General features: G+C 55.0%; 1 protein-coding gene across 3 annotated transcripts in view; it reads right to left on the minus strand.

The window, feature by feature from the left end:
• The window catches only part of LRRC74A (leucine rich repeat containing 74A), a 30262-nt gene that overhangs the window by 12687 nt on the left and 2758 nt on the right, over positions 1 to 14817 (minus strand). For all 3 annotated transcript variants that reach the window (XM_075614695.1, XM_075614694.1, XM_075614693.1), the window contains 6 exons: positions 14500 to 14675; positions 12354 to 12461; positions 11529 to 11622; positions 4354 to 4403; positions 1941 to 2022; positions 955 to 1040 (listed from right to left, as the gene is read on the minus strand). In XM_075614695.1, coding sequence (XP_075470810.1) covers positions 955 to 1040; positions 1941 to 2022; positions 4354 to 4403; positions 11529 to 11622; positions 12354 to 12461; positions 14500 to 14675 — 596 coding nt within the window. The remainder of the gene's footprint in view (positions 1 to 954; positions 1041 to 1940; positions 2023 to 4353; positions 4404 to 11528; positions 11623 to 12353; positions 12462 to 14499; positions 14676 to 14817) is intronic.

Genomic DNA, 14817 nt, shown 5'->3' on the forward strand with positions numbered 1-14817 from the left:
CACGTATAACAGGCTGCGCACGTATAACAGGCTGCGCACGTATCAGGCTGCACACGTATAACAGGCTGCACACGTATAACAGGCTGCACACGTATAACAGGATGCACACGTATAACAGGCTGCACACGTATAACAGGCTGCACACGTATAACAGGCTGCACACGTATAACAGGCTGCACACGTATAACAGGATGCACACGTATAACAGGATGCACACGTATAACAGGATGCACAAGTATAACAGGCTGCACACGTATAACAGGCTGCACACGTATAACAGGCTGCACACGTATAACAGGCTGCACACGTATAACAGGCTGCACACGTATAACAGGCTGCACACGTATAACAGGCTGCACACGTATAACAGGATGCACACGTATAACAGGATGCACACGTATAACAGGATGCACACGTATAACAGGCTGCACACGTATAACAGGCTGCACACGTATAACAGGCTGCACACGTATAACAGGATGCACACGTATAACAGGCTGCACACGTATAACAGGATGCACACGTATAACAGGATGCACACGTATAACAGGATGCACACGTATAACAGGATGCACACGTATAACAGGATGCACACGTATAACAGGATGCACACGTATAACAGGCTGCACACGTATAACAGGCTGCACACGTATAACAGGCTGCACACGTATAACAGGCTGCACACGTATAACAGGCTGCACACGCTGCACACCTGTTCTTCCTTTCATACATGGGTCTGTTCCAGCCAGCTCTGAGTGACCCGCCCTTCCCTGCCCCCCTTGTGGTGCCCTCTGTGAGTGACCCCCCCCATTCCTGCCTCCCTGTGGTGCCCTCTGTGAGTGACCCCCCCGCCCCCCTTGTGGTGCCCTCTGTGAGTGACCCCCCCGCCCCCCTTGTGGTGCCCTCTGTGAGTGGCCCCCCCTTGGTGCTGTCTGCCCTCGCTCAGCTGGTTACCCGCAGCCCGGCGCTCAGGGCGATCGCTCCCTTCATGCGGATGTGATTCCAGCTCAGGTCCAGCACCTGCAATCCCTCGTTAGCTGCTGCATGAGGAAAAGGCTGATCAGCAAACAGTATCTGCTCCCTATAACTCCTCCTATTACCCCATATACCCCCTCCCTATAACTCCTGTTATTACCCCATATACCCCCTCCCTATAACTCCTGTTACCTCATATACTCCCTCCCTATAACTCCTATTACCCCATATAACTGCTCCCTATAACTCCTCCTATTACCCCACATACCCCCTCCCTATAACTCCTGTTACCTCATATACTCCCTCCCTATAACTCCTATTACCCCATATAACTGCTCCCTATAACTCTTCCTATTACCCCACATACCCCCTCCCTATAACCCCTAGTACCTCATATACCCCTCCCTATAACCCCTATTACCTCATATACCCCCTCCCTATAACTCCTATTACCCCATATAACTGCTCCCTATAACTCCTCCTATTACCCCATATACCCCCTCCCTATAACCCCTATTACCCCATATACCCCCTCCCTATAACTCCTATTACCCAATATAACTGCTCCCTATAACTCCTATTACCTCATATACCCCCTCCCTATAACTCATATTACCCCGTATAACTTTTCCCTATAACTCCTATCACCCCATATAGCTGCTCCCTATAATTCCTATTACTCCATATATCGGCTCCCTATAACTCCTCCTATTACCCCATATACCCCCTCCCTATAACTCCTATTACCTCATATACCCCTTCTCTATAACTCCTATTACCCCATATACCCCCTCCCTATAACTCCTATTACCCCATATAACTTCTCCCTATAAGCCCTCTTATTAACCCATATAACCACCTCCCGATAACTCCTATTGCCCCATATAACCGCCCCATATAACCATTATTGCCCCATATAACTGCCCCCTCATAGGTAGAGGGAGGAGGTGAAGGGATTTTCTCACCCAACATCTGGCCCAGCTCCTCTCCTGCTTTCTCACAGAACTTATTGTGGCTCAAGTCCAGTTCGGTCACTCGAAAATTGGCCTGAGGGAAATGGAGAGAGAGCAGGGTAGCAGGGAGAGAGAGCTGGGTGGCAGGAAGAGAGCTGGGTGGCAGGGAAAGAGCTGGGTGGCAGGGGTAGCAGGGAGAGAGAGCTGGGTGGCAGGGAGAGAGAGCAGGGTGGCAGGGAGAGAGAGCAGGGTGGCAGGGAGAGAAAGCAGGGAGGCAGGGAGAGAAAGCAGGGAGGCAGGGTGAGAGAGCAGGGTGGCAGGGAGAGAGAGCAGGGAGGCAGGGAGAGAGAGCAGGGTGGCAGGGAGAGAGAGCAGGGTGGCAGGGAGAGAGAGCAGGGTGGCAGGGAGAGAGAGCAGGGTGGCAGGGAGAGAGAGCAGGGTGACAGGGAGAGAGAGCAGGGTGACAGGGAGAGAGAGCAGGGTGACAGGGAGAGAGAGCAGGGTGGCAGGGAGAGAGAGCAGGGTGGCAGGGAGAGAGCAGGGTGGCAGGGAGAGAGAGCACGGTTCCAGGGAGAGAGAGCAGGGTGGCAGGGAGAGAGAGAGCATGGTGGCAGGGAGAGAGCAGGGTGGCAGGGAGAGAGAGCAGGGTGGCAGGGAGAGAGAGCAGGGTGGCAGGGAGAGAGCAGGGTGGCAGGGAGAGAGCAGGGTGGCAGGGAGAGAGCAGGGTGGCAGGGAGAGAGCAGGGTGGCAGGGAGAGAGAGCAGGGTGGCAGGGAGAGAGAGAGCAGGGTGGCAGGGAGAGAGAGAGCAGGGTGGCAGGGAGAGAGAGAGCAGGGTGGCAGGGAGAGAGAGAGCAGGGTGGCAGGGAGAGAGAGAGCAGGGTGGCAGGGAGAGAGAGCAGGGTGGCAGGGAGAGAGAGCAGGGTGGCGGGGAGAGAGCAGGGTGGCGGGGAGAGAGCAGGGTGGCAGGGAGAGAGAGCAGGGTGGCAGGGAGAGAGAGCAGGGTGGCAGTGAGAGAGAGCAGGGAGGCAGGGAGAGAGCAGGGTGGCAGGGAGAGAGCAGGGTGGCAGGGAGAGAGCAGGGTGGCAGGGAGAGAGAGCTGGGTGGCAGGGAGAGAGAGCTGGGTGGCAGGGAGAGAGAGCAGGGTGGCAGGGAGAGAGCAAGGTGGCAGGGAGAGAGCAGGGTGGCAGGGAGAGAGCAGGGTGGCAGGGAGATAGAGCAGGGTGGCAGGGAGAGAGCAGGGTGGCAGGGAGAGAGCAGGGTGAGAGCAGGGTGGCAGGGAGAGAGCAGGGTGAGAGCAGGGTGGCAGGGAGAGAACAGGGTGGCAGGGAGAGAGCAGGGTGGCAGGGAGAGAGCAGGGTGGCAGGGAGAGAGCAGGGTGGCAGGGAGAGAGCAGGGTGGCAGGGAGAGAGAGCAGGGTGGCAGGGAGAGAGAGAGCAGGGTGGCAGGGAGAGAGAGAGCAGGGTGGCAGGGAGAGAGAGAGCAGGGTGGCAGGGAGAGAGAGAGCAGGGTGGCAGGGAGAGAGAGAGCAGGGTGGCAGGGAGAGAGAGAGCAGGGTGGCAGGGAGAGAGAGAGCAGGGTGGCAGGGAGAGAGAGAGCAGGGTGGCAGGGAGAGAGAGCAGGGTGGCAGGGAGAGAGAGCAGGGTGGCGGGGAGAGAGCAGGGTGGCGGGGAGAGAGCAGGGTGGCGGGGAGAGAGCAGGGTGGCAGGGAGAGAGAGCAGGGTGGCAGGGAGAGAGAGCAGGGTGGCAGTGAGAGAGAGCAGGGAGGCAGGGAGAGAGCAGGGTGGCAGGGAGAGAGCAGGGTGGCAGGGAGAGAGCAGGGTGGCAGGGAGAGAGAGCTGGGTGGCAGGGAGAGAGAGCTGGGTGGCAGGGAGAGAGAGCAGGGTGGCAGGGAGAGAGCAAGGTGGCAGGGAGAGAGCAGGGTGGCAGGGAGAGAGCAGGGTGGCAGGGAGATAGAGCAGGGTGGCAGGGAGAGAGCAGGGTGGCAGGGAGAGAGCAGGGTGGCAGGGAGAGAGCAGGGTGAGAGCAGGGTGGCAGGGAGAGAGCAGGGTGAGAGCAGGGTGGCAGGGAGAGAACAGGGTGGCAGGGAGAGAGCAGGGTGGCAGGGAGAGAGCAGGGTGGCAGGGAGAGAGCAGGGTGGCAGGGAGAGAGCAGGGGTGCAGGGAGAGAGAGCAGGGTGGCAGGGAGAGAGAGCAGGGTGGCAGGGAGAGAGAACAGGGTGGCAGGGAGAGAGAGCAGGGTGGCAGGGAGAGAGCAGGGTGGCAGGGAGAGAGCAGGGTGGCAGGGAGAGAGCAGGGTGGCAGGGAGAGAGAGCAGGGTGGCAGGGAGAGAGAGCAGGGTGGCAGGGAGAGAGCAGGGTGGCAGGGAGAGAGAGCAGGGTGGCAGGGAGACAGCAGGGTGGGAGGCTAGTTTGCTTTGTGCACTTACAGACAGAGCTGCAGCAAAATGCTTGGCGGATTCATCGTTGAATTTGTTCTCTGAGAAAGAAGTGAGCAGTGTGGGTGAGCAGTGTGGGTGAGCAGTGTGAGTGAGCAGTGTGAGTGAGCAGTGTGAGTGAGCAGTGCGAGTGTCGGCAGAGATCCTTGCATAGTTACATAGTGAGGTTGAAAAAAAAAACATACGTCCATCAAGTTCAACCTATGCTAAATTTAACAGATACTTTATCCTATATCTATACTTACTTATTGATCCAGTTAAGTGTAATTGATTACACTTAATCATGCTCATTAAGATCAAATAAAGTCCTACTGTCATACTGAGGGGGGGGGGGGCAGTGTCAGACCAGAGGGGGGCACACAGTGACAGAGGGGGCGGGCACACAGTGACAGAGGGGGCGGGCACACAGTGACAGAGGGGGCGGGCACACAGTGACAGAGGGGGCGGGCACACAGTGAAAGAGGGGGCGGGCACACAGTGACAGTCGGGGCAGGCACACAGTGACAGAGGGGGGGCACACAGTGACAGAGGGGGGGCACACAGTGACTGAGGGGGGGAACAGTGACAGAGGGGGGGCACACAGTGAGAGGGGGGGCACACAGTGACAGAGGGGGGACACAGTGACAGAGGGGGGGCACACAGTGACAGAGGGGGGGTGTGACGATAGTGAGGGTTTGGCCCGGGATTAACGGGGTTACTCCCCAAGGGCCCCCCTCTACCCTCGCCAGGGAGACAAGGGGTTAACTGGGCTGAGGCCCAGAACTATGACTTAACCCTTGTTAAATAACATGAAAATGCTTATTCCCCTGTGTAAATGATGTTGTTGCTGGATCAGGGTCTGCATAACCCACCCACTGGGACTTAAGGGGTTAATCTTATATGCAGTGCTGAATAAACTGTTACCTGAAAACTGGTAATTTGGTAACTGAGTAAGCCAGGACCCTGAGCCTTGGGGTACAGCCTCCGGGTCACCCCCCAAGTACACACATATTAAAAATATAACTTTGTCATAAGAGGGACATATATTTTTGATAAAGTGACTTTTTGCAGTTTTTGAAATACACAGGCAGAATGCTAATAATGGTGTGCTAATGTACAGGCAGAATGCTAATAATGGTGTGCTAATGCACAGGCAGAATGCCTGTCTTTGTAATGCATGAGGAGCCAAATGGTGCCTCATATGAGTATTCACTGGAAGTGTATATCAACAGAGAGGTGTGATACATCGCCCTGATCAATAGGTAACTGACCTAATTGGTTATGCGAAAAGCAAAAGCCCACTTCAAAAGGTTTATTGACGTGGCCAGTAGGATGCTAAATAGGATATCCTGCTAGATTTGAGCCTGGCTTCCCAGGGGAATTGTTTATGCGGGAAGCAGGCAAAAGGAAGGGAAGGGTTTGTTATTCACACCTTCCAGCAAAAGGTATTCCCCAACAGGATATCAAAAGTGAGTAACTTTATTAAATATAAGGATACTATGAGATGTCCTTGGCTGAACCGGCTAAGAATTACATAAGTGTATTGGCGAGAGTAAGCCGATCTTGGGAAGTCTAAACATTGAATATGTAACTGCTGCTAAATGCCAGATATTAATATCTCTATTAATGTTCATATTACAATGTAATTTTTGGTCTTCCTACGAGCGTCAGGTGTCCCAGAATGCAGTAATATATCTCACCTGACTGTATGTATTACGGAGCGGAAGTTATGCAATGATTTGCAGTAAATATGAACTTTTGGTTAAGTCTGAGACCCCCCAGAGTTCTACTGCAGATGTGCCAGCTAGCCGGGGGGCCTGTCCTAAAATGTGTTCCCCCACCAAAGATTGGCTGGAGATAATTGCAAACCAATCCCAGGGTCTTAATGTTACAGATAGAGGGACAAAGGGTTTATAACCTGCTGTTTCCCATCTATCCTTTGTCTTCGTTTGCTGAATGATTTCCTGATTGCTGGATGAAACTGCCAGTTCAGATGGGACTGTTTTCATTATTTTCATCTTTTACGTAAGTGTCTATATTTTGCCTGTTATTGTATAATCTGTTGTGTTCACCTTTATCAAGGAATAAAATCACTTTATTATATCTTAAGTCTCGTCCCAGTTCAAACCCAGGTATATATATATTTATATATATAGTTTTTGGTGTACAATTACAGCCTGTCGCAAGCTCTCGTGACAGGCTTGTAATTAACTTGGGGTGGCAAAAACTGGCCACTGCCCATGATACCCCCAGCCCATAGCCAGGCTGCAACAGGGGGTTGCTGATCTGAGAAACCCCCTGGGGCTCTGCCAGGGTAACGGGAAACTCTAGCGTCACTACCTGATGCTTTCCCTCCCTGGCTACCACTAGCCCTCCTTCTCTCACTGAGATCTGCTGCGGGCTACCTACTTGCAGCCTCCCCTCACTCCGCTTCTCCCTAGCTAATCCTAGCCTGGACCCTAGGGACACCTGAGTGAGGCCCTCTCCCTGACACTGTCCCCCCATTACCGGGGATGAGCCCAGGGGCATCTCTCCAGATGCAACCGCCTCAGCTCTTGGCTGGCAGGTATCTCTGGGGTGGCGCAAACTGGCCCCTGCCCATGATACCCCCAGCCCATAGCTAGGCTGCAACAGGGGGTTGCTGATCTGAGACACCCCCTGAGGCTTTGCCAGGGTAATGGGGACAACTGGCTGGCTCACTTGCTGCCTTCCCTCCCCGGTTCCCACTGGCCCACCCAACCCTCTCCCAGGCGATCCTACCCTAGAGCTGGGTGCTAACGGGGCTAGCCCCTCTCCCTGAAGCTGTGCCCCCATTACCGGAGGTGAGCTCAGGGTTGCGGGTGCAGATGCACCCACCTTAGCTCCTGGCTGGCAGGTAATCTGGGGGTGGTCTAACTGTGCCACAACCCCTGGTACCTCCAGCCCATAGCAAGGCTGCAACAGTGGGGCTCTTAACTGAGAGTCCCCTTGCAGCTCTGCCCAGGTAATGGGGAAGCCTGGCGGCCCTACAAGCTGCCCTTCCTTCCCCTCCCCTGAGAACTGATGCTGGCTACCTACCTGCAGCCTCCCCTCACTCCGCTTCTCCCTAACTAATCCTAACCTGGGTCCTAGGGACACCTGAGTGAGGCCCTCTCCCTGACACTGTCCCCCCATTACCGGGGATGAGCTCAGGGTTGCTGGTGCAGATGCACCCACCTTAGCTCCTGGCTGGCAGGTGATCTGGGGGTGGTCTAACTTTGCCACAACCCCGAACACCTCCAGCCCATAGCAAGGCTGCAACAGTGGGACTCTTAACTGAGGGTCCCCTTGCCGCTCCGCCAAGGTAATGGGGAAATCTGGCTGGCTCACTTGCTGCCTTCCCTCCCCGGTTCCCACTGGCCCACCCAACCCTCTCCCAGGCAATCCTACCCTAGAGCTGGGTGCTAACGGGGCGAGCCCCTCTCCCTGAAGCTGTGCCCCCATTACCGGAGGTGAGCTCAGGGTTGCTGGTGCAGATGCACCCACCTTAGCTCCTGGCTGGCAGGTGATCTGGGGGTGGTCTAACTTTGCCACAACCCCGGATACCTCCAGCCCATAGCAAGGCTGCAACAGTGGGACTCTTAACTGAGGGTCCCCTTGCCGCTCCGCCAAGGTAATGGGGAAATCTGGCTGGCTCACTTGCTGCCCTTCCTTCCCGTCCCCTGGTACCCCTATCTCCTGCCACCCCCCAGTCACCCCTATAGTGAAACAACAGGGTACAGTCATAGGGAAACATAAGTCAGAGTCAGTCTGCGACTTGGTCTGGCTTACCTTGCTGGTCCCCGCAGAGACCGCCGCCTTCGTTGGTCCCAATTGCAGGGGGACTGGAGCGGCCGCCGCCGGCCCCATCTGGGCTGGGCAGCGCCGGGCCGCTGCCGCAACAGCGCCCGGGTTGGGTACAGGTAAAACGGTGCAGGACAAGGGTCCCAGGTCTTTGTGGAGGAACTCAGCTCCATGCAAACTTGGTAAAATAACCCCCTCCCGCAAACCCTGTCCCTCCCACCAAATAAAACTGCCGCCGGCAGGATGCCGGAGTGGCGGCGTCTTCTCTGCCGCCGCCGCTGGTTCTCCGCCGGGATCAGGTGGATGGCCGCTGCTCTCCGCCGCTGTTGCTGATGCAGCCCGTCCAGGTTCTCCAGGAGACGTCCCGCGGAGGGTTGTCGCCCTGGCTGGGCGGGGGCCATCAGAGGATGCCGCTAACTGGGTCATCTTTTCCGCAGCTCGTGAGTGTTGGCCCTGAGGGGCTTCTTCGCCTGACCGCGCACGGTCAGCGCACTGGGCATTATTGTGGCCCATTTGTTGGCAGTGCCGCAGCGACTGCCGGTGCTTCTCCGCCACCAGTGGACTAACCCCAGCAAGGGGCAACGGAGTCCAGAGCGGAGTTGCCTGAGCGCCGGGCTCATTCCAGGGCTTCTCCGCCGCCGGTGGACTAACCCCAGCAAGGGGCAATGAAGTCCAGAGCGGAGTTGCTGGAGCGCCGGGCTCTGGGAGGGGATAAGCGAGTCGGATCATCGCCAGCTTCAGCTGCTCGAGCCGCTCTGCTTGGGACATCTCTTCCTGCGCCAACAACAGGGCCAGCAATTCTGGGAAAAATGGACTGGCCGCCGCAGCGGCCAATACCTCTCCTGGTGCAAGACTGCCGTGGTTTCCAAGACCACCCGCCCCCTCCACAAGTCTCTGCCGTCCCGGAGCTGGGTCCCTTCCCTGCTCTCCGGGCGGTGTGATGGTTACAGCAGCTGCAGCTGTGGATCTTTGCTCAGCCTGCCGGGTTTCATGCTCACCCATTGCTGTCTCTCTCTCAGCCTTGCTGGCTGCTGCTCCCTGCGCCGACTTGATGCACTCCTCTGGTCTCAGTGCCTGGCTCCAGTCAGACGGATGGCCGGCACTTTGGTTCTGGAGGAAATGCTTCTCACAAGTAGGGGAACAGTGAGGAGGTGCCATATCTTGTGTTATATGTTGTACACTGTGTGTTCAATATCTTTAGTCCCAGGAACTTGCAATTACCATCAAGTTCCCACTGGATCACAGTACCCCGCAGAATACTGTAATCCAGGTCCAGTTCAATCCCGCCGCTGCCACCAGTTAATTACAAGCCTGTCACGAGAGCTTGCGACAGGCTGTAATTGTACACCAAAAACTATATATATAAATATATATATACCTGGGTTTGAACTGGGACGAGACTTAAGATATAATAAAGTGATTTTATTCCTTGATAAAGGTGAACACAACAGATTATACAATAACAGGCAAAATATAGACACTTACGTAAAAGATGAAAATAATGAAAACAGTCCCATCTGAACTGGCAGTTTCATCCAGCAATCAGGAAATCATTCAGCAAACGAAGACAAAGGATAGATGGGAAACAGCAGGTTATAAACCCTTTGTCCCTCTATCTGTAACATTAAGACCCTGGGATTGGTTTGCAATTATCTCCAGCCAATCTTTGGTGGGGGAACACATTTTAGGACAGGCCCCCCGGCTAGCTGGCACATCTGCAGTAGAACTCTGGGGGGTCTCAGACTTAACCAAAAGTTCATATTTACTGCAAATCATTGCATAACTTCCGCTCCGTAATACATACAGTCAGGTGAGATATATTACTGCATTCTGGGACACCTGACGCTCGTAGGAAGACCAAAAATTACATTGTAATATGAACATTAATAGAGATATTAATATCTGGCATTTAGCAGCAGTTACATATTCAATGTTTAGACTTCCCAAGATCGGCTTACTCTCGCCAATACACTTATGTAATTCTTAGCCGGTTCAGCCAAGGACATCTCATAGTATCCTTATATTTAATAAAGTTACTCACTTTTGATATCCTGTTGGGGAATACCTTTTGCTGGAAGGTGTGAATAACAAACCCTTCCCTTCCTTTTGCCTGCTTCCCGCATAAACAATTCCCCTGGGAAGCCAGGCTCAAATCTAGCAGGATATCCTATTTAGCATCCTACTGGCCACGTCAATAAACCTTTTGAAGTGGGCTTTTGCTTTTCGCATAACCAATTAGGTCAGTTACCTATTGATCAGGGCGATGTATCACACCTCTCTGTTGATATACACTTCCAGTGAATACTCATATGAGGCACCATTTGGCTCCTTACGCATTACAAAGACAGGCATTCTGCCTGTACATTAGCACACCATTATTAGCATTCTGCCTGTGTATTTCAAAAACTGCAAAAAGTCACTTTATCAAAAATATATGTCCCTCTTATGACAAAGTTATATTTTTAATATGTGTGTACTTGGGGGGTGACCCGGAGGCTGTACCCCAAGGCTCAGGGTCCTGGCTTACTCAGTTACCAAATTACCAGTTTTCAGGTAACAGTTTATTCAGCACTGCATATAAGATTAACCCCTTAAGTCCCAGTGGGTGGGTTATGCAGACCCTGATCCAGCAACAACATCATTTACACAGGGGAATAAGCATTTTCATGTTATTTAACAAGGGTTAAGTCATAGTTCTGGGCCTCAGCCCAGTTAACCCCTTGTCTCCCTGGCGAGGGTAGAGGGGGGCCCTTGGGGAGTAACCCCGTTAATCCCGGGCCAAACCCTCACTATCGTCACAGGGGGACACATTGACAGAGGGGGGGGGCACACATTGACAGAGGGGGGGCACACAGTGACAGGGGGCGGGCACACAGTGACAGAGGGGGCGGGCACACAGTGACAGAGGGGGCGGGCACACAGTGACAGAGGGGGCGGGCACACAGTGACAGAGGGGGCGGGCACACAGTGACAGAGGGGGCGGGCACACAGTGACAGAGGGGGCGGGCACACAGTGACAGAGGGGGCGGGCACACAGTGACAGAGGGGGCGGGCACACAGTGACAGAGGGGGCGGGCACACAGTGACAGAGGGGGCGGGCACACAGTGACAGAGGGGGGGCACACAGTGACAGTGGGGGGGGCACACAGTGACAGTGGGGGGGCACACAGTGACAGAGGGGTGGCACACAGTGACAGAGGGGGGGCACACAGTGACAGAGGGGGGCATACAGTGGGAGGGGGGCACACAGTGACTGAGGGGGGGCACACAGTGACTGAGGGGGGGCACACAGTGACTGAGGGGGGCACACAGTGACTGAGGGGGGGCACACAGTGACTGAGGGAGGGGGGCACACAGAGACAGAAATGGAAATGGAGGAACTTTACGTGCGAGTTTGACACATTTCAGAGAGACGTTGTCCAGCAGCATCCTGGAGATCACCTCGGACCCTCGCACACCCAGGCGGTTGTTAGAAAGATTCTGGGGGCAGAGAGAAGCAGTGATCACATCCTGTGCACCATCGCACCCCGTGCACCATTGCATCCCATGCACCATGAACATCCCGTGCACCATCGCATCCCACGCAATATCACTCTAGGTGTGCACCATCGCATCCCATGCACCATCACAGCCCGCGCACCATCGCAGCCCGCGCACCATCGCATCCCACGCAATATCACTCTAGGTGTGCACCATCGCATCCCATGCACCATCACAGCCCGCGCACCATCGCAGCCCGCGCACTATCACTCCAGGTGTGCACCATCACAACCCGCACACTATCACTCCAGGTGTGCACCATCGCAACCCGTGCACCATCGCATCCCACGCAATATCACTCTAGGTGTGCACCATCGCATCCCATGCACCATCGCAGCCTGCGCACCATCGCAGCCCGCGCACTATCACTCCAGGTGTGCACCATCGCAGCCCGCGCACCATCGCAGCCCGCGCACCATCGCAGCCCGCGCACTATCACTCCAGGTGTGCACCATCGCAGCCCGCGCACTATCACTCCAGGTGTGCACCATCGCAGCCCGCGCACTATCACTCCAGGTGTGCACCATCGCAGCCTGCGCACTATCACTCCAGGTGTACACCATCGCAGCCCGCGCCCCATCGCCCCAGGTGTGCACCATCGCAGCCCGCGCCCCATCGCCCCAGGTGTGCACCATCGCAGCCCGCGCCCCATCGCCCCAGGTGTGCAGTACCAGCTCCTGTATGTAGCAGTTTTCGCACAGCATCGCCACCAGGTCACTGACTCCCTCAGGCTCGATCCAGTTATCTTCCAGGTGCAGGTGAGTGACAGATGTGTTGGACTGCAGGGACACACCAGGCAGTACACACGTGTTACATTGCAGGGACACACCAGGCAGTACACACGTGTTACATTGCAGGGACACACCAGGCAGAACACACGTGTTACATTGCAGGGACACACATGGCAGTACACGCGTGTTACATTGCAGGGACACACCAGGCAGTACACACGTGTCACATTGCAGGGACACACATGGCAGTACACGCGTGTTACATTGCAGGGACACACCAGGCAGTACACACGTGTTACATTGCAGGGACACACCAGGCAGAACACACGTGTTACATTGCAGGGACACACCAGGCAGTACAACGTGTCACATTGCAGGGACACACCAGGCAGTACACGCGTGTTACATTGCAGGGACACACCAGGCAGAACACACGTGTTACATTGGAGGGACACACCAGGCAGTACACACGTGTTACATTGCAGGGACACACCAGGCAGTACACACGTGTTACATTGCAGGGACACACCAGGCAGAACACGCGTGTTACATTGCAGGGACACACCAGGCAGTACACGCGTGTTACATTGCAGGGACACACCAGGCAGAACACACGTGTTACATTGCAGGGACACACTAGGCAGTACACGCGTGTCACATTGCTGGGACACACCAGGCAGAACACACGTGTTACATTGCAGGGACACACCAGGCAGAACACACATGTTACATTGCAGGGACACACGTCTTACATTGCAGAAACACACCAGGCAGTACACGCGTGTCACATTGCAGGGACACAGCAGGCAGTACACACGTGTTACATTGCAGGGACACACCAGGCAGTACACACGTGTCACATTGCAGGGACACACCAGGCAGTACACACGTGTTACATTGCAGGGACACACCAGGCAGTAGCCACGTGTTACATTGCAGGGACACACCAGGCAGTACACGTGTGTTACATTGCAGGGACACACCAGGCAGTACACGCGTGTTACATTGCAGGGACACACCAGGCAGTACACGTGTGTTACATTGCAGGGACACACGTGTTACATTGCAGGGACACACCAGGCAGTACACGTGTGTTACATTGCAGGGACACACCAGGCAGTACACGTGTGTTACATTGCAGGGACACACCAGGCAGTACACGTGTGTTACATTGCAGGGACACACCAGGCAGTACACACGTGTTACATTGCAGGGACACACCAGGCAGAACACACGTGTCACATTGCAGGGACACACCAGGCAGTACACACGTGTCACATTGCAGGGACACACCAGGCAGTACACACGTGTTACATTGCAGGGACACACCAGGCAGAACACACGTGTTACATTGCAGGGACACACCAGGCAGTACACGCGTGTTACATTGCAGGGACACAGCAGGCAGTACACACGTGTTACATTGCAGGGACACAGCAGGCAGTACACACGTGTTACATTGCAGGGACACACCAGGCAATACACACGTGTTACATTGCAGGGACACACCAGGCAGTACACTTGTGTTACATTGCAGGGACACACCAGGCAGTACACGCGTGTTACATTGCAGGGACACACCAGGCAGTACACACGTGTTACATTGCAGGGACACACCAGGCAGTACACGTGTGTTACATTGCAGAGACACACCAGGCAGTAAACACGTGTTACATTGCAGGGACACACCAGGCAGTACACACGTGTTACATTGCAGGGACACACCAGGCAGTACACGTGTGTTACATTGCAGAGACACACCAGGCAGTACACGCGTGTTACATTGCAGAGACACACCAGGCAGTACACGCGTGTTACATTGCAGGGACACACCAGGCAGTACACGCTTGTTACATTGTAGGGACACACCAGGCAGTACACGCGTGTTACATTGCAGGGACACACCAGGTAGTACACACGTGTTACATTGCAGGGACACACCAGGCAGTACACACGCGTTACATTGCAGGGACACACCAGGCAGTACACACACGTTACATTGCAGGGACACACCAGGCAGTACTCGCGTGTTACATTGGTCAGTCTTAGAGATATCAGGCTCATTGTGCTCATTGGGGACACTTACCACCAGTGCCACAGCGATGGCGCGGGCTCCCCGTGGTCCCAGCCCATGATGATTCAGCTTCATGTGTGTCTCATCCATGTGTCGGAGGAAGTATGAGACAGGCACGACGCCCGCCTGCTGACACGCCTGCAGGTATAGCTCCCGCCAGCTCACATCCTTGGTCGCCCTCACTGACTCTGGGACACAGAGGTGTTAGTGAGGGGGTACCACGGAGACCACGGGATGCACTAGTATACACACGCCACATCAGTGGAGATCAGCCCCCCTGTGCAGTCCAGCATTGTACTGTTGTATATATTATGTGTGCGTACCTTTGAG

This window comes from Ascaphus truei, chromosome 9 (assembly GCF_040206685.1).
Source record: "Ascaphus truei isolate aAscTru1 chromosome 9, aAscTru1.hap1, whole genome shotgun sequence".
Classification (NCBI taxonomy): domain Eukaryota; kingdom Metazoa; phylum Chordata; class Amphibia; order Anura; family Ascaphidae; genus Ascaphus; species Ascaphus truei.